At 33.4% G+C, this 27,946-nt stretch overlaps 4 protein-coding genes across 8 annotated transcripts; 2 read left to right on the forward strand and 2 right to left on the reverse strand.

Moving 5' to 3' along the window:
* Positions 1–322: 322 nt before the first annotated feature.
* On the forward strand, positions 323–1,217 carry LOC123890956 (wall-associated receptor kinase-like 20). The gene has a single exon (XM_045940713.1). It carries the CDS (start codon positions 329–331, stop codon positions 980–982), a length of 654 nt encoding a protein of 217 aa, XP_045796669.1. The 5' UTR covers positions 323–328; the 3' UTR covers positions 983–1,217.
* Positions 1,218–2,278: 1,061 nt separating this feature from the next.
* On the reverse strand, positions 2,279–5,408 carry LOC123890957 (probable protein phosphatase 2C 5). 4 transcript variants are annotated; one of them, XM_045940715.1, is made up of 8 exons: positions 5,271–5,408; positions 4,724–4,985; positions 4,095–4,266; positions 3,800–4,017; positions 3,614–3,721; positions 3,385–3,510; positions 3,055–3,287; positions 2,279–2,923 (listed from the first exon to the last, which is right to left on the reverse strand). In XM_045940715.1, the coding sequence occupies exons 2-8, from the start codon at positions 4,937–4,939 to the stop codon at positions 2,701–2,703; spliced, it is 1,296 nt and encodes a 431-aa protein (XP_045796671.1). In that variant the 5' UTR covers positions 4,940–4,985; positions 5,271–5,408; the 3' UTR covers positions 2,279–2,700. The 4 variants fall into 4 exon arrangements, with proteins under 4 accessions (XP_045796671.1, XP_045796670.1, XP_045796672.1 ...); XM_045940714.1 differs by having other exon boundaries at positions 5,164–5,382; XM_045940716.1 differs by having other exon boundaries at positions 4,724–4,976; positions 5,267–5,369.
* Positions 5,409–7,127: 1,719 nt separating this feature from the next.
* On the reverse strand, positions 7,128–13,759 carry LOC123890958 (kinesin-like protein KIN-14G). Its single transcript, XM_045940718.1, has 18 exons — positions 13,267–13,759; positions 12,693–12,859; positions 12,464–12,607; positions 11,871–12,125; positions 11,703–11,774; positions 11,468–11,536; positions 11,289–11,366; positions 10,950–11,171; positions 10,682–10,859; positions 10,207–10,389; positions 10,014–10,120; positions 9,693–9,871; positions 9,420–9,581; positions 9,069–9,322; positions 8,805–8,968; positions 8,459–8,644; positions 7,839–8,293; positions 7,128–7,626 (listed from the first exon to the last, which is right to left on the reverse strand). The coding sequence occupies exons 1-18, from the start codon at positions 13,475–13,477 to the stop codon at positions 7,509–7,511; spliced, it is 3,204 nt and encodes a 1,067-aa protein (XP_045796674.1). The 5' UTR covers positions 13,478–13,759; the 3' UTR covers positions 7,128–7,508.
* Positions 13,760–24,096: 10,337 nt separating this feature from the next.
* Positions 24,097–27,784, forward strand: LOC123890959 (probable serine/threonine-protein kinase kinX). 2 transcript variants are annotated; one of them, XM_045940720.1, is made up of 4 exons: positions 24,097–24,322; positions 24,496–26,115; positions 26,215–27,181; positions 27,379–27,784. In XM_045940720.1, exons 2-4 carry the CDS (start codon positions 24,652–24,654, stop codon positions 27,633–27,635), a joined length of 2,688 nt encoding a protein of 895 aa, XP_045796676.1. In that variant the 5' UTR covers positions 24,097–24,322; positions 24,496–24,651; the 3' UTR covers positions 27,636–27,784. The 2 variants fall into 2 exon arrangements, with proteins under 2 accessions (XP_045796676.1, XP_045796675.1); XM_045940719.1 differs by having other exon boundaries at positions 24,131–24,322; positions 24,652–26,115.
* The last annotated feature ends 162 nt before the right edge of the window (positions 27,785–27,946 follow it).

Raw genomic sequence — 27,946 nt, forward strand, 5'->3', positions numbered from 1 at the left:
AACTATTCAGAGATGTCTTTAAAGAACCTATTCAGACTTTTTTTTTTAAGGGACCTATTCGGTCCTTTTTTTCTTTAAGGGACCAATGTAAAATCAAAAATATCTTTAAGGGACCATTTTACTAATTAAGTCTTTTTTAAAAAATTTTGTTGGATGATCTATATATATAAACTTTCAATCATTTCAATCCAGCAGTAAATTTTGTAAAATTCGTTTTCGTCATAACAGTATTGATCACGTATCCACGGGTGGTCCACCGTAGCATTAACCTATAAATAGACGACATTCTTACAATTAAACCTCACTGCCTAATCGAGAGACAAATTCCATGTATCATTGGAATAGTTTAAAGATGGTAATCCTTCTACTCTTTCTACTAATTACTGGTCTTGGTCCAGTAATCAATGCATCTCCCCTAAGTGCTTGTTCAAATTGTGGGGATTTTGCAGTTCCATATCCACTCAGCACTAGTGATAACTGTGGTGACAAAAGCTACAAAATTTACTGCAATAATGATAGCTTAGAGTTCTTGTCAGCAACAGGAACTTACTATAAGATCCTTAAAATTGACCCAAATGCAAACAAGCTTATACTTAAACCACCCATCATACTTAAAGACACTTGTTATTCTTCTGATCTTATTGATGGAGGCTTAGTACTAGATGAAAATTTACCCTTCAACATTTCTACATTTAACACTGTCATGCTTCTAAATTGCTCTATAGATATACTTCGATCTCCTCTTAACTGTTCTTCAAACAGTATTTGTAGACAGTTTGAGGAAAAAGTGGAGGAGGGAAATGGGTGTATGAACACCCTTTGTTGTCATTACTTAAAAGATTCAGCTATGAATTCTCATAAGATTAGACTCAGGTTTGGGAGTTGTACTGCTTACACTTGTTTGGTAGATTTTAAGGCTGATGATCCTTTTGAAACTTGGAATTATGGGATTGAGTTGCAATGGATTCCTCCTAAATATTAACTAAGATGCATGCATGTTCATGTATCAATGTTAACTTTCCAAGAAAACAACTTTGTTATGTTTATGTCTTACTACTAGGAAAAAATGGATCCATCCCTAATACCTAAGACAGAATCATATACAAAAAATTGTCTTTAATTTCTATAGGTAATCTATTTTTTCTCTAGTAGTTATTAGTGTCTTTTTTTATTGTGAGAAACTGTGATAAACAGTGAGTTCCAGTTAATTTGGTCAACACTTTTGTTTTGTGTTAAGGTTGTCTTACTATGTTTTTTTACTATGTTCCTGTTTCTTTTGTTCTTATTTGAATAAACTGCTGATAAGATCATATTTCTTGTTACATTCACAGTTACACACAATTCAGTGAATAATCATCTTTCATAAATTTAATATGCAATTTCAATAAAGAGAACACTCAACAACTTGAAAATACAGGGATTTAAAGGGAAACTATTGGTTGGAGTTTAATTGGACATGAGAGGCATGTAATGTATCATGCATGGAAGGAACCAGAAGAGATACCACTAAGAAACTAAGAGAAAAGACAAAATAATTTAATAATTGTGTATCCAAGAAAATGTTAAAAAAAAAAGGATTTATTGGGATTAGTTAATTTGCCCAATTGAACTATTAGTCTATTACCAAACAAAAGGTGCTAAAAGGTAGTAAGTACCTATTCCTTTCCTTTAACATTTGCAACATGAGGTCTAGCAAGACAGCTGCAATTCTAATTCTACATATCCCAAATCTCCTATAATGTGCCCCTATTGTAAAATAGCAGCAACTCTATAAAGTCTAACTCAACTACTAATGTCAAAATTCTTAGATCAGACGCTTTCACCCGGGTTTGAACCTAAGATATCTGCAGTTGTGTATGCAAGTTTTAGTAGTGCTTACCACTTCATCTACTGACCAAAAGAAAAAGAAAATGCAGTAACTCACTATGGACTATCATTAAGATTTTTGGCTCTGCCATTTAATATAATCTTAGATCTAATAATGATGAATTTCAAATAAGACTTTTTAATACTAATACCGGGACTTTTAATGTGTAACTATTAAATTATTATAGTATCTGATATAAATTTTTGTCGCACAACCAAATTTAATATTTCATATAAGAAATGCTCTACACTTTGCAATCCTAAACATCCAGAACGAAGGTTGAAGAAGAATGGCACAAAGGAAAAGATGAGAGCCCTCTATTCTTTTATCATTTTGGTGTCAGTGCCCTTCCAGCTATGTGTTTATTAACCTTCTTGATGACAATGTGAGTAACAAAAGAACTAACTTGACTTGATCAACAATTTTCACATTCATAGACTATTTTGTGTTGGGGGAGAGAGGGGTCAACAAAGATCACAAAATCCTGATTTTCAGATACGATTGAGACTTCTTTTAGTCTCAAAAGGGGCTTATCGTTGAAGGTCTCGAATGGGAGATGTAACCATAGCTTCAGTTTACTTACAAATACAAACTGTTAGCTTAGCACAAATCACCTATCTACCAGACACCATATTTGTTCTATCAGTCAGTCCAACAGCTGAGCACAAGCCATAATCAAATTTGTTACAATTTCCAAAACACTTACTAGACCTATCTTAACTTCATTTCTTGCACATCTATGACAATCACCACCGAAAATGCAAAATCAAGCATGCTCGCACTGCCAGATAAAATTATACAAATATTTACTGTGGAACCATAATATTAGATAATTATTGTGCTGTAACGGTAGGTGAGCTAGGCCTCTTTCCTTCCATGGCATCTTTTTTCTTCCGACAATTTGTGCAGAGAAATGGGCCTTCCCATGGCTTAGAAGCTGGAGAAAAGAAAGGTCCAGAGTTCACTGATAAACCATTGCCAGGGGGTTGATCCACTTGGCAAATCGCACAGCGGAATATCTCAGAATTCTTATCAAATGGAAAATCCTTACCAAGCCTGCAGTTTTTAAGAAAAATAGAAGACTTCAGAATTGCACACGCATATACACCCAAATAGAAAAAGAAATCATTTCATTCCAATCACTAGTCAAATAAGATAAGTTTCAAATGTGAATTTAGCTGGGCTACCTTTCTATAAGCATTGCAGAACCCTCTTCAAATAACTCCTCAACAACACCAACTGCAGAAAGCTTGCTAGTAGCTTTGTTTGTAGAGTTCTCAGATTTCTTTCTAAAGAGAAGCGTGGTTAGCATATTATTTTTCTTTCTTGGAGTTGGTGGTAATACAGAGTGGTCAGAAGGAATAATATCTACAACAAGGCAGGTTGTATCATCCTTCAGGCCTCTAGATCTAAGAGCTTCCTGGGAGAAAAAAAAACCAAAGCATTTACTAAATAAGCTAACCAGACATCCAATCCTGAAAATGTGAGAAGAATGCCAGAATTAACCATAACCTCACCTTAACCACTAGCTTAGCAGCAAGCTCTGCAGGTAGACCCCGACATGACATGGCAGCCGTATCATTAGATAAAGCATCCCAAATACCATCAGAGGCTATAATAAGCCTTCCACCAGCATTTGAAAGCTGAGGAAAGAAAAGACAAATGTTTGTGAGATTTGTAATTTGGAACTGAATGCTCCATATATATAGTCACCAAACAAAGAACATAAGAATGAAACCAGCTCACTTTCACTTGCTTAACATGTGGTATTGGCACAATATATTCTCCGACATCCGTGTCTCCTATTGATCTAGATAGGCACAATCCACCAGGCCAGCAGCGAAGAGGCCCTACCTACAAACATATTTGAGAACCAAAATCAGTTGAGTGTAAGTAACTGCTACTAGAAGGGCAAAAGTGATTACATCATACCGCATTTCCCCCAAATATATTGAGTCTTCCTACTTCACCACCACTGGCAGTAACACGCTCCCTCTCTTCTACATTCTCTTCCAATCTATGGTCAACTGTCAGGAGAGAAACTACACCTCCCTGAGTATCTAATATGCAACGGGAATCACCAACAGATGCAACAGTGACAGTCCATCCATCAACCAGAACAAATGTAGCTGTTGTTCCAGAAGTTTCCCCTGCAGATGAAATTAAGATGTCAACAACTAAGTGTAGATAAGATCCATGAAGCTAGAAAACAAGGTTTTGTATTTACCCTTCTTCTGAAACTCTGTGTCAGTTTTCACAAAACCAACAACTAAAGCGCGAGGAAGGGCCTGTAGCCATGCATCCCTGCTGATATCTTGTGGCATTGCACTCAAAACATTATTAAGCAAGTTTTCCTTTGTATAAATAGCAGCTGATATACCGTTGTGCCCGTCAAAAATCTGTCAATCATGAATTCCTTATCAATATCATAATCATACCCATTGCAGGAATAAATTGATGCACCACTTTCTGCTTATAAATGTGAAGAAAAGAGAAATAAATAATATGCTTCCATTCTCATTTGACATCTACTAAGTCTCTGTTTAGATAAGTAGTGCCTATGTATAAGCTATTTTGATAACAAAAGATAAAATAAAGTCAAACTATTTTCATATAAATTAAAAGTTGTTTTCATAAGCTATTCTGGAAAGTTTATCACAAGCTGTTTCCATAAACTCTCCCAAACAGTCTCACAAGTGTTTATGCTAGCAGATAAGTTCAAATTATCAAATCCAAACAGACCCTAAGACCTCATACAGACAAAGTTATCTCCACTATGCAGAACAAACAATAAGCTAAACACAAAAACAAAGTTACTGAACTGAAATAAACAAGAAAACAAAGTAAAAATAATACCGCGAAGACGGAAAACGCAGTTGATGGATCAGAGGGAACCCTGTAACAATCAGTTTTAATAAAAAAGTAATCTTCTCCTTTTTTTGCCAATCCAGCTTGTCCATATTTGACAAAAGGTTTTTCAACATTCTCATTTCGAATCTCACGGCCAATCAAAGTAGCCAAAGGAACTTGTGATGATAACGGCTTCATCCTTGAAAATTCACGCTTACTCATCTTACTTCACAAATTCAACATTTCAAATTTCAATCACCTTAAATACCTATAATAATCATCCAAATAAATTCCAACAAAAAAAAAAAAGAAAAAAAAGTTAGATCTATTCATGAATGAATAATTCTAAAACGGATCGTACAAGCATAATTAAAAAAATGAAATAACATGATTGATTGATGAATATAAGAAAATGCGGTAGATCGAGGAGGTAGAGATAGAAGTACATTGTAGTAAGTAAGTAACTACATCTGCGAAAAGCATAGAAATGGAATGGCGATAAACTCTAGAAATGGAGGATGAGATGAGCGTGGGATTCAGTGATGTTACTTACAGAGAAAAGATGATGAGTTTCTCTGTGACTGTAATTTGATTGGTACAAAAAGACACACTTTCAGAGCAAAAAAAGAGGGTCTTTTTGCTTGGTTTAGGTAAAGGAATCTTTTTTCATAACTCATGTAATAATGCTCACTTTTATTTTATCCCAATCTTTCTCCAAAAATTACTTTTTAGTTTTCACTACTACTTTTATCGTTGCGGTGTTCGTTTAGTCCGTATTGAAACATCAATTTCAATCGATTGCAGATTCAATTAATGATTTGAGTATTATCATTGCAGATCCGGAAGGATGGACATTTCGGTGACTTTAAATTTATCATGTTATTTGTAGGCATTTTGCTTTTGCATGCTATTAACTTGGATGCGGTGAGTTTGTTCGCAGATTCATCCTTTTTGTTTTTAGTGATGTTGAATTTGTACTCTATCAATTATTGGAATAAATGAATATCGTTGTTATTGTTAGTAAAAAGAAAATCTCACACAAAAGAGATAGGGGAAGGATCAAATTACACCGGTATAACATTTGAGCTCAATAATGCTTTAACAAATATAAATTTTACAAAATTCATCGTTGGATATTGAAAGTTTATATCGTATAGATCATCTGTGTTAAATTTTATAAAAATTTAAAATCGTTTAATATGTTCATTAATCTTGATCGGTCTCAATAACATATTAGATTTTTATAAACATAGATGATCTATACTATATAACATTTCAATCCAATGGTGTAATTTGATCCCTCCCCAAAGAGATATTTTAGTTTTATGTATTTTTTTATATATTGTGAAAGAAATAATAGAAAGTTTTCTCATTTTCACCAAAAGAGTCAAAGTCAAAAATAATATTATAGAAAATATATTAATTGTTGCAACAAAAAAAGAAAAAATAGATTAATTGTAAACAAATTAGGAAAAACTAAATACTAAGAATATTTTACATTTTTATTTTTACCATGTTTTCAAATTAAGCATGTTTTTACTAAAAATCAAGAATGTACGATGAATGGGTGCTTTTTTTTTTTTCAAATAAGTTTGCTCGAATTAATTAATTTTATTTAAGAAATTATCGAAAATTAAATATATTACCTCTCATTTGCAGAATTTGAATTTTAGTCTTAGTGCATTGTTGAATTTTATTTGAATTTTGGAAGACTACCTCATTGTTGAATTCAATTTTTTCATAAGATAGTTTTCTATTAGTGTTCCTAAAAACACTAATAGAATTTAGGACTCTCAACATTTTATCCAAGTTCCTTCAAACATTGTTTGATGCATTAATTTAATTTATTTGTTCTTTGGTAAAGTAACATGGTTCTTAACAATTACATAAATATTGTCATATTGTGTCAAAAACCGATTGCATAAAATATAGATGCAGGTTGATTCAATCAAAGGAATATGAGAATAATATTTCTTCCACACAAACAGAACTTCAAAGTGTGTATGATATATAATGCTTTTATAGTAGAATATTCAAAGAAACAGAAAAATAGAAACATGATGAGCACAACAGGACAACCAGCAAAGGTCCAATCCAACCTATGCCACCCTTGGACGGCCAACAATAGAGAGTGATAATTACTATACAACATTAAAAAACTGCAAGCAATATTACTCAACTACCCTCATAGGCTCATATAGCCTCATACTAGAATATGATATGGCAAGATGAACAATGAATTGGTCCAAATAGTAAGAGTCTTAGTCTCTTTAAGTATATGGTTAGGGGTTCGATTTTTGACTCCTGCGTATGAAAAAAATGCGGTTGGGACCTTGTGTATGCTACAGATTCTTCGGCGGTGATTAGTCATCACTAATGACAGTGGAAACTTTGGTAACAAGAAAAAAAATATGAGAAGAAGAGTTCAATTTTGTATTCTTGGCCACATTGGCACACAGGTAAATACATAGTAGAATGGAACCACTCAATGGGTTTATTTTTGTCATCACCAAATAGCACAAAAATCTATTATTCACAAAATTATAGTATTATACATACAAACAAAACAAAAAAAAAATTATCCAACTTGTACACTCTCCTTCTAGCATTACATCTTACATCCATTTGTCCTTTTGAAAATTTATGACACTAAAATAATTCATAAATCTTTTGACCAAGCAAATAAATCTAAGTGTAGTGCTAAAATCATCAACAAAAAAAATGTATTAAAACCACCAGAGGAGGAAAACAAAGCCTTTCAACAACACTTTGAACAATTGAACAAGGTCTCTCACTTTGCATGTCCACTCCTCCTTTTTAAACCAGTTGATCCTGGATTCTTTCTTGCTTGAGTAACTGGGCTTGCTGGTTTTTTTGATGGAGTAGGAATTAATGATGGGATCATACTCCTATTTTCATACATAGAAAGAACAATGTTAATATACCTTTGAGAATCACATATATATGTAATGTAATGCAACATAAAGTTTGATTGTGCAACAAGTTTAATATTTGTTGCGTTCCTAAAAGGTAGTGAGGTCGGATAAGAGACGCTGTATAAAAGTTTTACTGGTCAGTGCATAGCTATTAAACTCTTGTGCAATTAACACGAACTAATTACCTGACTTCGGGGATCTTTGTTGGTCTAGGATTAGTAGGTTTCTTTAATTTAGAGCCTAATCCATTTGAAATTGCGGTTGGTTTAGGTGCCTGTATTAACCAACTCATGTCTGATTCTGAAGAATCGCTACATGTTGCAATTTCAAGCTCCTCAGATTCATCTGTGGTCATAGTAGTCATCTCATACCCGGGATCCGAACATAACTTTGAATTTTCTGAAAGAGAACTTGGACTTAACATCGGAGAGTATTTACTTTCTGATTCCCATTGTCCCACTAAGCTATCATCACTTGTGAAGCTGTCATTCCTGTTCATCCTACTTGAAACTGATTCCTTATCATCCTCTTTTCCATTTACTCCTTGGTTGTTTTGTGGCCATGGTGGTGAACCCCTATACATCATGTCATGAAGATCTAGGCTTCTTCTTTTCAGCTTTGTTGCACCCTTATTCTCACCCTACATGTAATTATTCACAACATTTACATACATCAGTTACCATAAGTGTAATTTAGCAATAATTATATCTCATTGCATCACTTATATGATCACATAATATAATGCTTTTGACATGTCACTAGAGTAATTTCATGGAGTTAAGATATATAAATGATAACATGTTACCATTTCGCTACTAGTATCATCCTTTGGCTGCTTACGGCCTCCAGCAGATGTCGAGCTACGTTGTTGTATGGGAGGTGACGATGCATACGATTTTAACTTTGGTGTTACATTGCCATTATTGGTAGGTTGTTGAAACTGTTCTGCTTCTCCATCCTTCCTCGCTAAGGCTGCCTTCAGACTAGCAATCTGACAAAGGCAAAGATAACATTATAACATAAAAATTGCATAATTCGAAGATGTCGTGAGTTCCAATCGTACTCTACCGCATTTTCACTTAATAATATTGTTACATTACATTTTAGTATAGTTGGCTATTAGACTAGAGAACAAAAGACAATGTAAGAACCTGTTCTTTAAGGTCTTTCACTTCTGTGTTATCTTTATTTACTTTTGCAGCTCCTAGTTCAACAGTGGATACGCGTTCTGCGAACTTGAGTGTACTTAGTGTTTCTCCAAGAGCATCAGGTTCCGGACTAATATGAACAAACATGAGAGTCTTGGCCTGCCCTCCTGATATACATATATATGAAAAAAAAAGGCAGTTCCTTAATAGCCAACCAAGGAGACAAATCCTAATGTTGTCAAAGCAATACTGATAGGAAAAACATACCAAGTGCATCCTGAAGTAGCTGAGTAAGTTTACTGTTCCGGTATGGAACATGTGCATTCTTCTGCGCAAGGGAAGCGATTACATCCCCTAAGGCAGAAAGTGACTTGTTGATATGTTGAGCCTCTTTAAGTCTATCTCCCGTGGCCTCGGTTTTATCGGCCCTCTCACTTCCTGCAAGGTCAACAAGATGCATACTACCTCGAATAATGCCTCCTGATATCAAGTTCTTTCCATGAACATGAACTGTCAAGCAACTGCAATTATATACCAACAGGTACAAGAAGGGTCAATGTGTGTTAGCAAAGGAAAATTAATACTTACAAATAAACCTAACAATGTCATTGCTATTACCTGTGAGAACGACTGCTACGTTCGTTCATGGAAGTAGAACCAACAGCGCGATTTTTATGTCCCAAGTTCATCAAATTTATGACATCGGAAGTGGTTGAAACTGGAACAAGGTTCGCATCTGGCACGTTGATGCCATTATTGGAACTATTGCGGATATCTAATGTGTGTATGTGTTAAAGATAACCTCAACAAAAAAAAGAATCAATAATTCAGCATGGCATCTACATAATATAGTCTTAATATTATTGTATAAGATAGATTAGAAAAGGATATCTTTTATTAGAACCCTCTGGAGCTAGTAGGTCTCTGACTTGCTCGTTGTAAATCTCAAGCATCTGAACTGAGATTACATAGTTAATGGTGTCTTTCCTCTGATCTGAGAGAAAGAAGAGATCTTGCAATGCACGGTAGTTCACACCTATGGTGTCGTCATCAAGATTGTCTGGTCCTGCCTGCATCAACACATATCAAGTATTAATGGACTTATTATGATTCTCACAAGACAAAATTTGTTATATAACACAACAAATTCATAGATTTGCATTGGAATTTGTTCCGAATAGATCATGCGGTGGTCTTATCTGAAACTCTTACCATAGTATACGTTTTTCCTGATCCTGTTTGGCCATATGCAAAAATGCAAACATTGTAACCATCAAGAACCGAACGGACCAGAGGCTGCATATCCGAGAATACTTCCGCTGCAAGAAAACCATAAACAACAGTGATGATGAAAACATACCTATTAGCGAAAAAATTAGTGAAAGATATACAAACTAAGACCAACCTTGTGTTGAAGTAGAACCAAAAGCTTTATTGAAGGTAAATGTCTTCTTTCCTTCTTTACCAAGTTTGGAATTGGGAGGTATCATGAGTGTCATACTTCCTTCCTCCACACCGCTTACAACGCTATTTTGACTTGTTTTCGCTCCCAAGAACGGTCGAACTCGACAGTACACCCTAATGTTTCCTACCAACATGCAAAAAAATTGTCCATTCAGAAATGGGAATTTAATCTTCAACGGCACAAAGAAAAATACTCATGATTATTTGGAAAACGGATGTGTAATAGAAAGTTTAAAACTTCTGAACTTAATCTATGATTCCAACTTTTTTGAAGAAAAGAAAAAATAGAAATCCGAAAGCTATTATTTGTGTTTATAATGCAAAAATCTCAAGTCAGATCACTCTCTCATTTAGAGCATGGAACCTAGGAGAAAAATTATACATAGACTCTATAGTCTTCACCACTAGAGTTTTACCTTTAAGATCCTGCACTTGATTGTATAACTTGCGGTTTTCTTCGAGAACTTTATGATATCCTTGAGCAGCAGCAGCTAGACTTTGCAGGTGCTTACTTAGATTGATCATATCCTTTTGGTATTCCCTTTTCAGAAACTGCATTCCCGATTTCGTTTGATGTACAATGTGTTTCACTTCCTAAAGAATTTTAATATCGAATCCGTCATTTTACCTCATCAATTCAATTACCAAACACCGAGCTTCAGATTTATTATTATTACTATTTACCTGGACACTTCTAGTTTGTTCCTCGACTATACTTAGCTGCTTCAATTTCAGCCTGTTTAATTCTTCAGCATCACTATTGTATTTCTCATCATCGCATTCCTCTTGTTTTTCTTGCAACTGTTCTCCATCTTCATTTTCTTCCATCTTGTCTTGCAACTGTTCTTCATCTTCATTTTCTTCGATCTTTTCTTGCAACTGTTCTCCATCTTCATTTTCTTCCATCTATATAATCCTCAAATCAAAAAAAGAAGATAAGCAGTTGAGATTGTGATAGTGACCAATCTAAACATTTTTCATTTGCACTTGCAAGATAACTATTTTCTGGAATGTAAATTTTACCCCTTCATCAACAGAAGCATCTTTTGAAATTGATTGTTCCGGTTCAGCCGATGGCTTATCTTCTTGAGTTGTTTTAAACTACAACAATTAAAATTTTATCATTAGATTCCGAAAGGCTACTTTTTGCATCCGGATTATAAGTATAAGATTCAGCGCTACTAAACTATAGAGATGCATACCGTTTCTTGTTGAATTTGCATTCGACGCTCAAACTCTTCCATGACTTTGCTAAGAAGAGACTCCACTGCCTGTTGCAGCAAAATATGTTATATCTTTAAGAAGAGGCTACTTTGTTACATATACAATAGTCTGATGTGTTATGTTACTTGGAGAGCAAGGCAAAAATCACTCGAAAGAATTGACAAAATGTTAAGCGGTTTCGTCTAAATCTATTAAAGAAGAAATAGGCCTTACAATGGGAATTTCGTCTGGCCTCTTATTAGACAAATATTGGCGAACTAGTGAATTTAAGGAAGAAAATGAACCCTGCAGATACAAAATCATGAAGCTTAGACAGATGATTTTTATCATTTTGACAAAAAAGAGAAAAAATATATTATAAACAATAAAGTTCTCTCGAACCCCTTCTTGGCGATCGTTTCCAGAATCATTGTATGAAGAGTTATCACTCATGTAACCAACATCTTTGTCACCTAATGTCATACTCCATAGTGACTTCGTGAATGGTTCTGAGTTTTTCCTCAAAATTGATTTCACAGGTGTAGGTGGCTTTTGACCAAATTTGAATGACCCTGACCCACTTCTTCCTCCAAGTGTCCCTTCAGACAAGGATTTCATTGCCAAAACACAATTCACTATTCTTGAAGATTTTCCTCCCTGTAAGTACAATATGTACAAATATGATAAATGTAAACGAATAATCACAATTGCTCTATAATAAATTAACTACAGACATTGATTTCAATCTATCAAGCCCATAATCAACCGGTTAGACTCAAGTGGTTAACGAGCTTCAATTAAGGTTGAATTGAATCGCTCAAGAGAACCTAAGTTTGAATTCTGACTAAATCATTGGCCAGACCGAACTCCAGATTATCAGACCATTCTCCTAGGTGCTGGAGAGTTCAGACCGGAAAAAAATCTACTAATTCTATCCATCCCATAAAACCAAAGTATTAATAAACAAAAAAAGCTGAAGTTTGATTAATAAGAACCTGTTCCAAATCAGAAGCTTCAAAGGAAGGAAGTCCCATTTCTTCTACAGCTACAAGAAAATTCCTTACATTTTCAAAGTATTGAAAAGCAGATAATGCTGCTCCATCAGGAACAAGAACAGAATCACAAGGGCCTCCAACCACCTAAATATGTTTATATAGGTTCAATATATAATTGTCATAGAGAATCTATAGAGGCATATTTTGTGAGATGAGAAACATAACATACCTTAGCCACTGCTCCAGGTTGAACTTTGTTGAGAGCATTGCAGAGAATAATCCCGCTACGCAAACCAATCCTAAAGTCTTCTTCAGAAGGTTCAGCTGGTAAGTCCTTCCCTCCAACAACTCCAACCGTTTTTCGCAACCAACAGGCCGCTTCATACCTTAACAAAGCTGCAATAACAGACAAATTCTATCTCAATTATATGAAGATCCAATTGAACACAAATTTCAACAAAACAATAAGTGTCATTTATTGGTTATTAGAACTGCAACGAAGCACAGACACTCTTCAGGTTAGACGTGTCCGGCATGTGTCCAGACACTTATTATTACATTGCATTTTGTTATTTTCTCAACATATTATTGGTGTCAACGTGTCTGTGGCCGTGTCGTATCTGTTGTCTGTTATTTGTAGCTTAGAACCAGACATCGTTAGCCAATAAAAAAGACATTAACATTAATTTTCACAAAAACTTGAACTAATTACATAGTTGTAATATAAATATGATGGAAGTAAAAGCAAAAATCTTATTAATTAAACAAAAAAAAAAAAAAAAAAAGAGGAAATGGATATATACAAGCTTCTTCGGTTTTTCTGGAGACAAATTTGAAATCACTGGACCGGGGAGCCTGTTGTTGTTGCAGTTGTTGTTGTTGTTGTTGTTGTTGTTGTTGTTGTTGTTGCTGTTGTTGCTGCTGCTGTTGTTGTTCTTCTTGTTGTTGTTGTTGTTGAATAACATCTTCGAAGACAGAAACAACAGAGAATGGTAAAGCTTGGTCGTTTGACATAATTAGGCCTTAAGAATTAACAAAAGACCCAGAAACAAATCCTATGTTAAAAATTGAAAAGAAAAAAAACCCAAGTTTCCTATAATCAAAAAGGTTTAGTCTTTGGGAAAATGGCATAGAATTGTTAGCTATATAACAATGAAAAAAAATATATATAGCTGAATTCTGAAAGAAAAAAGGGAAAATAATGAATATAGCTTGAAGATGAAGAAGGTAAAGAATGATGAAAGAGAGAGAGAGGAAATGAAAATAAATTTTTTTGTGATCTTTTCTTTCCCTCGCTTTCCTTTGGTTGTATGGTCTTTCTCTCTAATAATATTGGTGTTCCAAAGCTAACACCGAACCTGCTTCCGACCCTCTCGCTATGTCATCACCTTCATGGTTTAAAATTAGTTTTTATTTTATTTAATGGGTTATATAAACCCAATATAGTTTTTCAAACTTAATTATCCATTTCTTTTAACATTCACTCTCTAATAAATAAACATCTTTGACCCGTGAGCTCGGTTGTCAGGAATGTCACATTATATGTGTAGGAATTGAAGTTCAAATCTCGGACACTTCACTTATTCAACTTTAAGGTGAATTTTCTAGTCACTATGTTACTTCACAAAAAAAAAATTCATATTTATTAGATAACTGATGTATCTGATCTTTAATATAGACTAAATACATCATTTATATGATGAATCTGAAAAGTGGTTTTAGTCACTAGATCCGGTCAACTAGACCACCTAATCTAATTTGGGGATCTGTTTTGACATCAAGTAATTTCAAGCTCTTTCTAATCGCAGTTGCGAGGATCGAACGGTGGTTCTTTCTACCATGTGATGTCCAATGTCAATTGCTAGTGGACCAACTATATGTGAATAGATACATTGGCAAAACTAGGTTATACCAACAAATGCATAGATTCATATTGTTTAAATGCATTGAATAACTTTGGCAATTCTTTAAATAAAAAAATTGCCAATTCTTTTAAAAAATTGTCAAACAGTGAATGATGTATTCCTTGAAATAATTAATATTTTTTTTCCTTGAAATAATTTATTATATTTTATTTATTTTTGAAAGAGAAATCAAAGACTGTTTATAGAAATAACTATTTTCATTTTATTTTTCTATGTTTGGAGATAATTTACTGCTGAAAATAAATATAGTTTTTCTATTATGAAAAACCAAAAGACAATTCTACCTAAAAAAAACAAATTTAGTTTTAAATTTTAATTGTGGGTATAAAAGAGGTTTGTTAATTGTTATAATAACTTAGAGCATCTCCAATGCAGATATTTAAACGAGTTTCATAGACTAATATTTGTACCTTACTTTTTTTTTATCATTGGAGCAACTATAGCATGACAGGGTGAGTATCTAAAAAATGAGTCAAGTACTATAGTTATTAGGCTACTTGACCAAAAAAATTAAAAAAAAATAAATTATTCAAGTATCTTATTTAAAGTATTGTATTATCAATTTTTTTTTGTTTTTTTTTTGTTGAACATAATATTCGTTTATGTAGTGGATCATATTAATTAAATATTATATAATATGAGTTGCATAATTTTGTATTATTGAAGTAAAATATATATAAATTACAAAAATATTACCTGACATTGTAGAATTGCGTGTTAATAACGTATGAAACTCATAGTAATATGATCACCGTTAGGCTCAATACCTTTATTGGTAAGTCAAAGGTATATTTCATTGTAAGTTCTTCTTGGTTTTAAATGCATAAAATGTGTACCCCTAATTTATTTATTTTTTAAAAAAAGAAAATTATAAATAAGTTTGAATTCAATAATTGAAATTTGCTGGGTCAACATAATATATTTTATAATTGGACATTAAAATTAATTTTTCTCCTTTTCATTTGCTTTGAACTTTTTTATTTTTTTTATAAAGTTTGAATTTATTTTTCTCTATAATAATTTTTATATAAAATTTTATAAATAAAAATGATAAATCTATTTGCTTATATTTTAATTTAAGATTAACTTTTATTATAATACTCTTATAACCATATATTAATTTGAGAATTTTCCAAACTCACATGTTTTTCTTTACTGTATTGACGTCGTAAAAAAAAAAGAGGATTGATGGAATATTGGTATCGACCCTTTGGTTTCTAATGTTTTGGTTGGATTGATGGAATAAGGTAGAATGGTAAAATGGAAGGGAAGAAGTTCCGGTAATCTAGAGTTCGTCCGTGAGGTAAGTAAAGTGTCAATAATTGTTTATGTTGAAAATGGAACTCGGGTTTTTCCAAGTGATGACCGTAAATATATTATGATTGAGACTTTTTATTTGTTTTCCTATAATATCTGTCGACAGAATTATATCTAGCACTAATTATTCTGCCAATTGAGCAAGCAAATTGTATCTTATACTTATCAGACAGTGTTTTTGAGATCATGAGTCACACTATAGATTTCATGTAATATTATGATTTTGACTACAATGGTAAAATAGATTGGCTTTTTATCTTAATTGAATAGAACAATCCAACTTAAATTTCATTTACCGGTTAAATTGTCTAATAGTATGTATGATCTGATTAGCATTAGACATCTTAATTTTATTATTAATAATTAGTCCTTGTTGTGATAATTACAGGATAATACTAAGTACTATACCACTAATTAATTTGGCAAACACTACAGCTCCTTTTAGATGTAAAGTGTAGAACATGTTGCATCATTAGGCTTCAAAGAACTTAGACATAGTAAACAAAATCTAACATCAAAGTGTACCCCTCCAAATGCATGATTAGTGTCATTATACTATAAATTAAATGAACCATTTAAAAGAAAATGTTCACATGGATCGTTTCCATATTCCCCCACAATTTCCCTTAACAATGTATGGATTAGTTAGAATAACATCTCTATAATCATTAAAGTTAGGTTTACCAACATAATCTAATTGTATGGATCTTTCTTGAATACTTATCAAAATGACATGTCTAAAATATATATAGGGGGTGGTGTATGTGTTCTTTCGGCACTCTCCACATTCTGGGATTTTATTTTTCTTATAAAGCCTCAAGCTAGCCCACAACTTTTATGTCGTGAAAAGGAAGGCATATAGAAAACAAAGTACTTTGAATCAACATATGATTTTATTTTTGGTCACCATGGACCTTTTTTATCCATCTTATAATGAATTAATGTTGAAGCTAAGCTAAGGGATTTCTATCAATTAATATTGCACCTGAATTGGGTGCAGTCAGCACCTATGATTGCATGCATTTAGCAATAATAAGACCGCTTGATCAAGATCGGATGGTTTAAATTTAAGGTCAAAATTTTAATTTTATAAAAATTATTCAAAACTACTTTTAAATTTGAGTCGTATGATTTTAATCAGACAACTCTGATGCATTGACTGCATCAAAATCAACTGATGTCAATCCATTTCCATTAGTATTTGGTGAATTATTTGGGACTAGGATTCACCATAGTCCATAAATAACGCAGTAATTGATATAGTCCATTGATTTTACATCGAACGACTATGATATATACGCATCAAAATAATCTTGGTCATTCGTTTAAATTGGAAGGTTGATACTCTAACCGCATTATCACCCATTATTCGTAAAGCGCCATTAGTATTTGGTGCATTATTTGTGAAGCATGAATCTATATACTCGTACTGTTGAGATGAACTTATGTGTTCTATGTACTTTCTCAATTTATGATGCCAAGCAAATGGAAAAGGTGGAATGGGGTCAGTGCAAAGGGATGGGTACAGTGCTTTACAGAGGTTGCATTAGCCTAATCAATAGTCCCAATCATAGATATCGGAAAGGAAAAAAAAAACTTGGGCACGGTGATCTTTAGGTGTGGGCAAACGCTAAAAAAAACTCGTGTCATCTTATCTAAACGCTCTTAGGTAACTTAAGCGCTCTTGGGTAATTCTATTTTCTTTTGAGAAATGAACATCTTATTTCTATTTTTATATTTGAATAATTAATTAAAAAACTTATTGAGTACCAAGTAGCTCTTTTGTCACACAAGAAAATCATGTTTCCCTCCAATGTCCATGGTGCCTAGGATGTTTCAAACACATGGTTCGGATCCTAGCCTAACAGCTCCGGACAAGGAAAATGTCTGAAGAATACTTAGTTTTAGGTAAACACAAATAACATAAACTGCCGGCGTGAATAGTTATTTTTGCCGGCCCAATTCTCTATCGGTGGACCCAGCAGCCCACTTTGATTAATTGCTCGTTATATCACTTTTTTTTTGTTAAAAAAGTATACGATATTTTTTTAGAATTCACGAAACAAATGGCTATCAATCTATCATATAGTTTATGTATGTCTTTAAATAATTTTACAATTAATTAATTGACTATATTCACTTTGAAATTTTTATGATTACGAGTACTAGTACTAGTAGTTAACACACAAAATAAGTATACTTCAAAATAGTATATATTTTGTTGGTCTTGGTCAAATGGGTGGGTCGTTATATATCCTATCAACTTTGATTATAATAACATGGTTTGATGATTTTGCTTAAAAATACTGTCTATAAAGTAGTATATCTTCATCATTCATAGCATGAAATTTTATGTTTACATGACATTAATTTACATTGCCCAACTTTATCAATTAATCATTCTCTTGAAATCTTCAGAGACCGATCACAAGTCACAAAGCTTTGAATCATAACACATATACATATAACTCAAACTAATCTAGTTAAACACGGTAGTATTAGTAGTAGAAGCGGGAGGAGGAGTGTTTGTAAATGTACTATTTGTAATGTAATTGTAATATTCTTTAATATAAATTGTGGGTGATACAAATATGATAGCAAGTGATTTAACGGATTTTTTATATGACTTTTACACCATATTTGTATTTTGGGATGAACTTATACAAACTATTACAAAATCGACTTGTAAAGTGAAAATTATACTCACTTATAAAATTATGTTCATACCACCTCTCATCCAATGTGAGACTCTTTAACATCATCATCTTTCATTAAAAAAGATTGATTAATTGTAATATTCTTTAATATAAATTGTGGATTTGAATTCGCCATCAAGATTGATTTGATTGTCTCTTTTCATCACACTTTTTCACCAAAATAACTAGTGTGCAAATTGGTTTCGTAAATATATATAATGCATTTTCTAATGATTTGCTCAAAATTTGCAATGTTTTCCCATTCGGTTACATCATATGTTCTCCTGCCAAATGCTCTCAGAGTTATTCATTTAAGATTGAAGTGTGTCTCATGTTGTTTCCATTTCTTCTTTATTGAGAAAAGTTAAAATTTGAAAATATGAAAGAAAATGAGAGAAAAAAATTAGAGGATTTATTCTCCAACATATAGAGTTGGATTGATGTAAACTTATTAGAGCTTATACTTTCAATCCATTTGGTGTTACTTCATTAGAGGATATGCCTTTCTTGGCGTTGGGAATTTATCCTAAAGTGTAAAGCAAAATTGGCAACGAGGCCCTTGTTCAAGTGTTGGCCTTTGCACACAGACAAGGTGCACCAGGTCTAATCTTATTGGTCCTAATCGGCACAAATCTATGAAAAATGTACTTTATATTCTCACATTGATTCTCCTTCCCCACATTTTTAAAGAATCTTTAAATTTTACAGAGCTTAAATGTTTCAAAAATTCAACGTATTATGAATATGCACAATTAATTATTTTTTGTGTGTGCATAAAATGGTCTTGTCATTGGATGAATAAGTTACAAGTATCTCTGATCGTACATGGATCAGAGATGACCTCGCCGGTGATGCTCCTCTTTCGTACCGATGAATGAGAGGGGGTTGTGTACATGCAGGTACTCCGACGTTCAAGTCAGTGAAATGCGTGAAACAAAAGTTTTCAGAGATAGATAGAATGTATCTGACTTCATTGTATGGATGGAGTATATATAATCTCCAACGCTGGGACCAGAGGCGGAGCTACATGCACTCCAGGGTGTGCAGTTGCACCCTCTGAGATTTCAACTTTTGCACCAATATCATGATGTTTATTGCATTTGCACACCCTAAATTATTGACTTTGCACCGCATTTTTTCATGACACAGTATAACATATAGCAGGCCAACTTTTCCTCCTGTCTTTTACTACACTACTACTATTTTATTTTTTTAATTATATAGGAGTATACCTACTCAATATAATTCATCTTTTGTTTTTCATCACGTTAATCAGTGTCCCGAATATATTAGTTAAGGAAACTAAAAGATAATTTTCACATTAAAACAAATATTATTTATATTTTTTAAAAATAAAAATATCCAAATTTCAAGACTTATTTATCATATTTAATTCTTTAACTGATGTCGCAAGAACACTAGTTAAGTAGTTAACATTTTCCTTTTGTTTTTATTCGGACACTCACTACTTTTTTGTTTTTGATCTAGTAATTTAGTGGCCGAAAATTCCACCTTAAAGGTGAATAAGTGGTGTGTTCAGGGTTCGAACAAGACTCCTACATAATATATATGTGATGTCCCTACCAACTAAGTTATCCTCACAAGGACACTTTTTTGTTCTACTATTCCATTTAAAAATAATTGTTGATTTAGCCTATAAAAATGTATGAAAATAAGTATTATATTTTGCTTTTTTAATGTTACATCAATAACTTATTTTTTCACCAATTTCTTCTTTACTATTTTATTTATATATTATAACGATTATTAATAAAAAGTCCGCACCCCCTGACTCAGGGTCCTGGATCCGCCACTGGCTGGGACAAGGTTGTTGATGGTCATTAGTGCCATCAATAGCTGCCGAAAAACAGCTGGAGAACCATGATGAGTAGTTAATGCTCATCATTTCGGTGGTCGGTCGTTACAATATGTGTAGATATTGTGACCGTTGACCTGAGTTTAGTCTTCGTGGGCTGCTCCGCAATTGGGTCATGCTCGACAGTCCAGGAGAGGATTTCATTAGCGAGTGGGCTTTAGGCCCAGTCCAAAACAATCTCTTTTGATCTAATAATGTTATTTATTGATCTAATTGTATAAGTTGATTTGTGTATGATAAAAGACATGCTCACATGTGTTTTCGTGTTTGTGAATGAGATGAATTTGATGGTTTGCAATTTAAATAGAAAAATGGTTTTTGTAAATAAATAAAAATGTGTTTTTTATTAAGAGCCATTTTTAACATATGACCTTTCAAAAACTCAAGGTTGACCATGTCATGTGTCATATTTTTATTCAACTCATTAATCTCTAAATATTTCGTAATAATTTCTCTTATAGAAGTATTTTTTTATTGGTCTTCAATTATCTATGAGAATTTCATTATTCACCGTTTGACATGCTATTCTTACTACAAAATCTATAATTTTTTCTCTACATGATAAAACCACGCCTAAGTCAAATTTCCACCATTTTTTCTATGATGAATGCTATCCCAACTCTCTCTAAGGATGTCAATATAACTTTTCTAAGAGAAATTGATTATATGTAGTTGGTACATTCACACAATCACAATTTGTAGCCGTCTGATTAAGATCGAATGATCTAAACAAAAGAAAAATTAATTTTTATTCAATAATTTAAATAATTTTGTCTTTAAATTATGACCGCTTGATCTTAATCAAATATTCCTTACCGTCTGACTGCATAACCATCTTGACTGCGTCTCTTTATGTTTAAATATGAATTTTAAACTTCAATTGTTTTTTTTCAATCATAAATATGTTTTATTCCGTAAAAGAAAATTTAGATTTAAAACTTAAAAGAACATATAGATGAATAAGAATGATAAAATAACGCAAAAATAAATAAATTAAAGAACTACTATGACTACTTAAAATTAAATTAAAAAACTAAATAAATATATATTTTTTTTTCCCAACAAATATTAGTATTTGAGCAAATACACGTGGTACCAAAAAGCTATGCCGTCCAGCTTATATAGCAAAAGAAAGAAAGAAACTGTACAAGCTGGAAATTCATTGACATTCGAGTGTGGACGCTACGCAACGCAACGCGGTGGTTATTTATTGTGCATTTACGAAACGCCCATTTGTTTTTCTCTCTCTCTCTCCACCTATCCACCATACATGTGTACCTCATCTTCAAATTTACGATCTCCAACCGAAACGATGTCGTTTCAATTATCATTAACCAACTATGAAATCAAATCAACGGTCTTGATTAAAGTATATATAGATGTTGACATTTTCAAGAAGCTTCCAAAGTCGTAGTATGTATGCAGTTGAACTGCTCTGCTCTGAGTGTCCAATGGTGAAAAAACAAACAAATAATCTCTTTATTATGTGAATGCATATTTTTTGGTACAAAAGTACCGTTGCATGCAAAGGTTCCTTTTTTAAACGATCATCATCGCAATAAGATTTACGGTACATCATGGAGATATTTGGTTAAAGTTGTCATTTTTATTTTATTTTTTTATAGAAAAAGTTGTAATTTTTTTATGATACGACTTTTCTAAAGTTATTTTTTTAATCAATAAAACTTTTATTCCATTCAAAAAACAGGTTTGTACAAGGTGATCACAAGTGATCTAACCAAACAAAAGGGACAAGCAAAAATATACAGAGAATGCTAAACTAGATTAGCAATTGAGCAATGTGCCTCCTAAGCTTAGCATTCCTCCAACCTCTATATACTATAGTATCGATAATGTCTTCATCTATGTTTGTATTATATACTTTGTTGCAGGGACGGAACCAGAAGTTTTGAGTAGTGGGGTCACCGTAAAATTGCATCATTAAATAAATATAACATTTCATTTTCAAAAGCATAAAAATACATCATAATTGTTCTATACAACATTCCATATTTTGATAATTATTGAATAATTTTCTCTTTTTCAACATCAAGAAAAATATCTCTCTCAATATGAGTATCTAAACAATTATTTAACCAATCATCTCCCATAAATTTTTGGGTATGGGCCACTAAGTAAGTTTTGAACTGACTCAACTGAGCGGGTGTGGGCGAGAGTGTAGATTACTATGAAATTTATCAACTAATTTATTTGTTATATAATATATATATATATATATATATATATATATATATATATATATATATATATATATATATATATATATATATATATATAATTCACATCAAAGTGGGGGCATAGGCCTACATAGTGGTCTTCCTATGTCTGTCCCTGCTTTGTTGCCAAAACAAACATCATTCATATATTTTCATAAGGCATAAATTGTTTCAGTAGCTGCACTTTTCAGGAATTGTGATTTCCACTCTTTACCTTTACTATGTCTCCTGAGCCATCTCATCTCAACACTCCTCTTGGTTGCAAAAACAACATTGTAAGTTCACAATCAGACCAAATTTAAGTAGCCTATTCTTTGTTGGCGCCAACCTGCTGTGACAAGTCAACCAGAAAATGAAGACTGCTCTAGGCCGAGCCATATTCTGATACATAACTATTTTTCGGTGTACTAAAGGGTAGTCCTCCCTCAACAACTTGTAAACTTTCCTAGTGATAGCCTCCCCCTTCATATGTTCCCACCATTGGATATGTAGGAGCGACTCCCTTTGATTTAGGAAAGACTTAACAATCCAAGAATAGGATTGCTTCACCGGCATAATCATCAACTGGTCTTGTTTGATATAATAGCTATGGATCCAACGTATCCAAAGGCTATCAGCCTTATTATAAATGTTCCATAACAATTTTGTTAGATTGGCTCGATTCCATTATGCAAAAGAGATCAAATTAAGACCAATAATAATATTTAATAAACTTATAACAAATACAAAAATACAATTTTCTATCCTTTTATATTTAAGAATCTACAAATATAAACTTGAAACAAACACACTGTTTGAATATAAAGTGAGCAATATCGATCATTGATTAACAAGTTAGACATAGATGTTATATCTTTACCAAAAAAAAAAGAGATAGATAGATGTTATATATATGTACATCCTCCTTAAGTGTACCAACTTCAATCATAATTGTTCTTACGTTATCAAGATTGGTTGGTCTGAGCTGGAAAAACATTTGTTGAGATGAATGTGATTATGATATTTGCAAACACTCTTAACATTCAAATCAACAAGAAAGCAAATAACGCGAAGTCTCAAGTTAAAAAGATTGTTTATATTTGCAATAGACAAAAATGCACTATTTTTTTTTTAGGTATAAAAATATTAATATATGAATCAAAAAAACATATATGTTTTTTCATACATGTCCTAAAGATCAAACTTCATGATAATTAATTAATGAGTAATTAAAATTTAATATATGATAATGTAAATTAAAAATATACTCCCTCCGTCTCAAATCTTTAGTATTTTTAGCTTTTTAATTTTGTCCTCAACTCATCCACTTATGTGAGAGTTTATAACGACTCCATCATTCCGTTTATAAAAAATACAAGCAAACTTCTATTCATAAAAAAAAAAAAGCTTCTATTTTATTTATTTTGTGGAAATTTTATTTGGAGTATTTTTATTTTTGAAAAAGCTAAGAAATTTTATTTGGAGTATTTTTAATAATTTTGGTCATAAAGACAAACTTTTATTACAAGGCACACACATCAACAAGCAAACACGGCAACCGTAATAGATACAAAAAAGGTAACGCCCTCCACGAGGGTACTTTAGTAATTCACATCATGCCCTACACTACACAGGTCTCATCGCAGGATTTCGGACGCCATTTTGAACCTTCTTCTCTCTCTCTCTCTCTCTCTCTCTCTCTCTAACAAAAAAAATGCATAATAATTAAATATTATTAAATCAATAAACCCAAACTGATAAAGAAACTTCTCAAAGAAACGTTTTTTTCTGGAATTTCGATCCTTTGTGCTTTCTTCTTTCTCTCTCAGGTACCAATTCTTCTCTTAAATTCGTATAATCTTCTCTTTCAATTTCGATTTCGTAACCCCAATTGCTCTGATTTTTATGATCAAATTAATCACCGAATCTCTCTATTTATTGTATTATTTCTTACGGTTATTATATGCTATTTAATCTGAATCAGATCTTTGCTTTTTATTAGGTACCGTTGATTATTTTGTTACCTCATTTGATAATGAAGGGGATATTGGACAATCATATGATTTAATTTTGTTTTAAGAAGTTTTGATTTTTTGTGTTTTTGAATGGGATTTTGATAAATTGGGCGTTTTGGGTGTCTGTTTGTGTGTGAGAACAGATGGTTAAGGGAGGAAAAGTTAGTAGAAAGGGAAATTTGAGAAAAAAGGTTAGGTCAAAGTGGGATGGTGGTTCGGAGGATGATTCCGATGAGGATTATGTCGTTTCGGATGATGTTGGGAATGTATCTGATTGTCCGGAGGATGATTGTTTCTCTTTTGATGGGTTTATAGAAGATGAGGATGGGGAGGAGGAGGAGGAGGAGGAAATTCAACGAGTGACGAAATTTAATAGATCAAGGGCTAAAACTAAAACTGGCGTAAGGGGTCGGCAGGAAAATGCGAGTAAAACCTCGCGGAAGAGACAGAGGATTACATACGAAGAACAACCAGAAGAAGAGGAAGAAGAATGGGATGATAAAGAAGAGGAAGAAGAAGTAGAAGAAGATGATGATTACAATGATGTTTATGAAGAAGAAGAAGAAGAAGAAGAGGAGGAGGAGGAGGAGGAGAAAGTAAAAGAAGAAGAGGAGGAGGAGGAGGAAGTAAAAGAAGAAGTGGAAGAGGTAGATGGAAATTATGTGGATGAGGATTTCAGTTATGATGATGACGAATTTATACCGGAGGAAGAAGATTACACAGATGAGGATGAAGAAGAAACAAGAGGCAGAAAGAAGAAAAAGGAGGATTTCGGTTATGAAGATGAAGAATTTATACCGACAGAAGAAGATTACACAGATGAGGAGGAGGAAGAAACAAGGGGCATAAAGAAGAAAAATAATGGCATGAAAATGGGCAAGAAGAAGGCTTTGAAGAAAAGGGTTTCTGCGACTTCTCGCAAAGGTCGAAAGAGGAGTGGTTCTAGAGTTTCAAAGAAGCCCAAGAGAAAGAGAAGGCGAACGAATGGAGGATCAAAGAGGAAAATACAGTGTGATGATGTAGATGATTTTTCAGATAATGACCCAGCTATCAGAACAAATAGCAGAAAGAAACCAGTCCAGAAAAGGAGAAGGGTTCTCCTTGAAGATGCCAATTCCGGTTCAGATTGTGAGGCTAGACAATCTGATTATGAGTTTACTATCTCTGAAGAAGAAAAAGAACAGGTGAGAGAAGCCATGGAGTTGTGTGGAAATATAAGAAGGAACTTGAGGAGAGCTTCTCTTCGAATGCAAAATGAAGTGGTTGGAGTACATGAAGATCTACACCAGCAACGGAAGCCTCCAGCACGGAAGGGTAAGGAAAAGATAGAGGAATGTCAAGGAAGAAAGGGTAAGGAAAAAGTAGAGGACCTGAAAAGTGAGGTGGGAAAGCAGGTGTGTGGAATTTGTCTGTCTGAGGAAAATAAAAGAAGAGTAAGGGGAGTACTAAACAGCTGCACTCACTATTTTTGCTTTGCTTGCATTATGGAGTGGTCAAAGGTTGAATCTCGATGCCCTTTGTGTAAGCAGAGATTCAAAACAATCAGTAAGCCTGCACGGTCAACAACCGCAGAAGAATCGGTGATACAAGTGCCCGAACGTGATCAGGTATTTGAATTTTACTTTTTGTAAGATGTTGACTTTTTGCTTATGGTTTCACAATTAAATTGGTTGATTATGATGAAAATGTTTTGATTTGACATGCAGGTTTATCAGCCCACTGAAGAAGAACTGAGGAGCTACATTGATCCATACGAGTCTGTTATGTGTTCAGAGTGCCATCTAGGTGGAGATGATGGCCTCATGCTACTCTGTGATATATGTGATTCCCCTGCACACACTTATTGTGTTGGTTTGGGGCATGAAGTACCTGAAGGTAACTGGTACTGCGATGGTTGTAGACCAGTTGCTTTGGCATCTTTAAACTCGCAAGCTCAAGAATCTGATTTAAGAGCGGCAACCCAAAGCCTTCCTTCCAGACCATCACCTGTTCATATACGAGAAAGTATCGACCTGAACTTGATATCTTCACCTCATACATCTTTTAGTCCAGGGTTCGGCCATCTTTCATCTTCTAGATTTTCTGGCAGAAGTGCTGAAGGAGCTTCTCCAATGTCTGGAGGCGGGGCACCGACCTTATCAGAGAGACGCTGGATACACCGTCAAATTCAGCAGCTACGTTCAATAGATAGAATGACTACTACAACTGGCAGAACTAACGGTGTTCCAGCTACCAATACAATAAGTAACTTGCATAGCTCTGAAATTGATCAAAGTAGGGAACCAAGTTCTCAACACACTAGGACACAGGGCGTAGGAACATCCTATCACACATTTTTTGAGGAGAGTTTAAGCAACAATATCTCTCCATTAATGCAGAATGGAGATCCCTTCTCCATAAGAATGAGCAATTCAAGAAGGCCAGTGGTTCAGGATTCAAACATCATGTTTTCGAATGGGCCTGTGAATGCTGGTATTTGGCCTGGAATTTTGGGGGCACACACCTTATCAGATAATGGACCAATCCACCCATGCAGCAGCAGATCAAACATTGACACCGAGGGTAGTATGCCCCTTACCATCAATGAAGAAGGTAATTTGCACATTGTAAAGGAGCGGTTGCAGTCAATGGTTAAAAGCCATCTGAAGAGATTGTCTCAAGATACTGATTTGGGTAATTTTTCTTCTATCATTTATTTATCATGGTTTGTCATCTTTCATTAAATCATTACAAAAAATCTGGAATGGCTTTTCCTGTGATATGAAAAGAATCTTCATGGAAGGAACCTACATTGTGTTTCCATTGTTTTGCTTTTTGTTTATTTATTTGAATTTGAATTTTTTTAACACGTCTTTAATGTATTGATTCAGGTTATAGTACTTACAAGGACATTGCTAGAAGTTCGACGCATACCATACTCGCTGCTTGTGGACTCGAGCACAAGACGAGCGAGGTTTGTAATGTGCCTCCACCATCCGTCTGTCCCCACATTGAATTAATAGCTGGTGGACAAACGAGTATGATTAAAGGTTGCTGCTCCTCTTGTTTTGATTCTTTTGTAGGAGATGTGGTTAAAAGTATTTGGGACACAAGAATGTCTTCACAGTGGTTAAGATTAGGACTTTAGACAAAATATTCTTAAATGTGTCCATAGAGGCACACCTTTTTTCTTAGAAATTAAGTTAGGACAAGAATTTCTTATTTACTTGTTTATGCATACATTGACATGATTTACTAACATTTCACAGAAAGGCTGCCCTATGTGTTTATTCTAAACTTGAATTTGTTAAATTTGGCACTTTTTCTTTTTTTTTTGAAATTATTAAATTTAGCACTCTTACTCATGCAGAAAAGATCATCATGAATAAGCCTTCCCTGGTTGAAACGATTTAATTATTATTGTAGAATGATTTACAAATGGAATGGATATTTAGTCAC

This window comes from Trifolium pratense, linkage group LG6 (assembly GCF_020283565.1).
Source record: "Trifolium pratense cultivar HEN17-A07 linkage group LG6, ARS_RC_1.1, whole genome shotgun sequence".
Taxonomy (NCBI): domain Eukaryota; kingdom Viridiplantae; phylum Streptophyta; class Magnoliopsida; order Fabales; family Fabaceae; genus Trifolium; species Trifolium pratense.

What these genes read in the sequence shown, in the direction of transcription:
- LOC123890958 (XM_045940718.1), bottom strand. Translation starts at nt 13,477, where the DNA reads ATGTCAAACGACCAAGCTTTACCATTCTCTGTTGTTTCTGTCTTCGAA. An exon ending in TGCAAATTCAACAAGAAACG is followed by an intron (nt 11,367 to 11,467) that starts GTATGCATCTCT and finishes TAATTGTTGTAG; the next exon opens with TTTAAAACAACTCAAGAAGA. An exon ending in TGAAAGACCTTAAAGAACAG is followed by an intron (nt 8,645 to 8,804) that starts GTTCTTACATTG and finishes TGCCTTTGTCAG; the next exon opens with ATTGCTAGTCTGAAGGCAGC.
- LOC123890957 (XM_045940715.1), bottom strand. Translation starts at nt 4,939, where the DNA reads ATGAGTAAGCGTGAATTTTCAAGGATGAAGCCGTTATCATCACAAGTT. An exon ending in ATATATTTGGGGGAAATGCG is followed by an intron (nt 3,722 to 3,799) that starts GTATGATGTAAT and finishes ATATGTTTGTAG; the next exon opens with GTAGGGCCTCTTCGCTGCTG. An exon ending in CACATGTTAAGCAAGTGAAA is followed by an intron (nt 3,511 to 3,613) that starts GTGAGCTGGTTT and finishes TTCTTTCCTCAG; the next exon opens with CTTTCAAATGCTGGTGGAAG.
- LOC123890956 (XM_045940713.1), top strand. Translation starts at nt 329, where the DNA reads ATGTATCATTGGAATAGTTTAAAGATGGTAATCCTTCTACTCTTTCTA.
- LOC123890959 (XM_045940720.1), top strand. Translation starts at nt 24,652, where the DNA reads ATGGTTAAGGGAGGAAAAGTTAGTAGAAAGGGAAATTTGAGAAAAAAG. An exon ending in AAGTGCCCGAACGTGATCAG is followed by an intron (nt 26,116 to 26,214) that starts GTATTTGAATTT and finishes TTTGACATGCAG; the next exon opens with GTTTATCAGCCCACTGAAGA. An exon ending in GTCTCAAGATACTGATTTGG is followed by an intron (nt 27,182 to 27,378) that starts GTAATTTTTCTT and finishes GTATTGATTCAG; the next exon opens with GTTATAGTACTTACAAGGAC.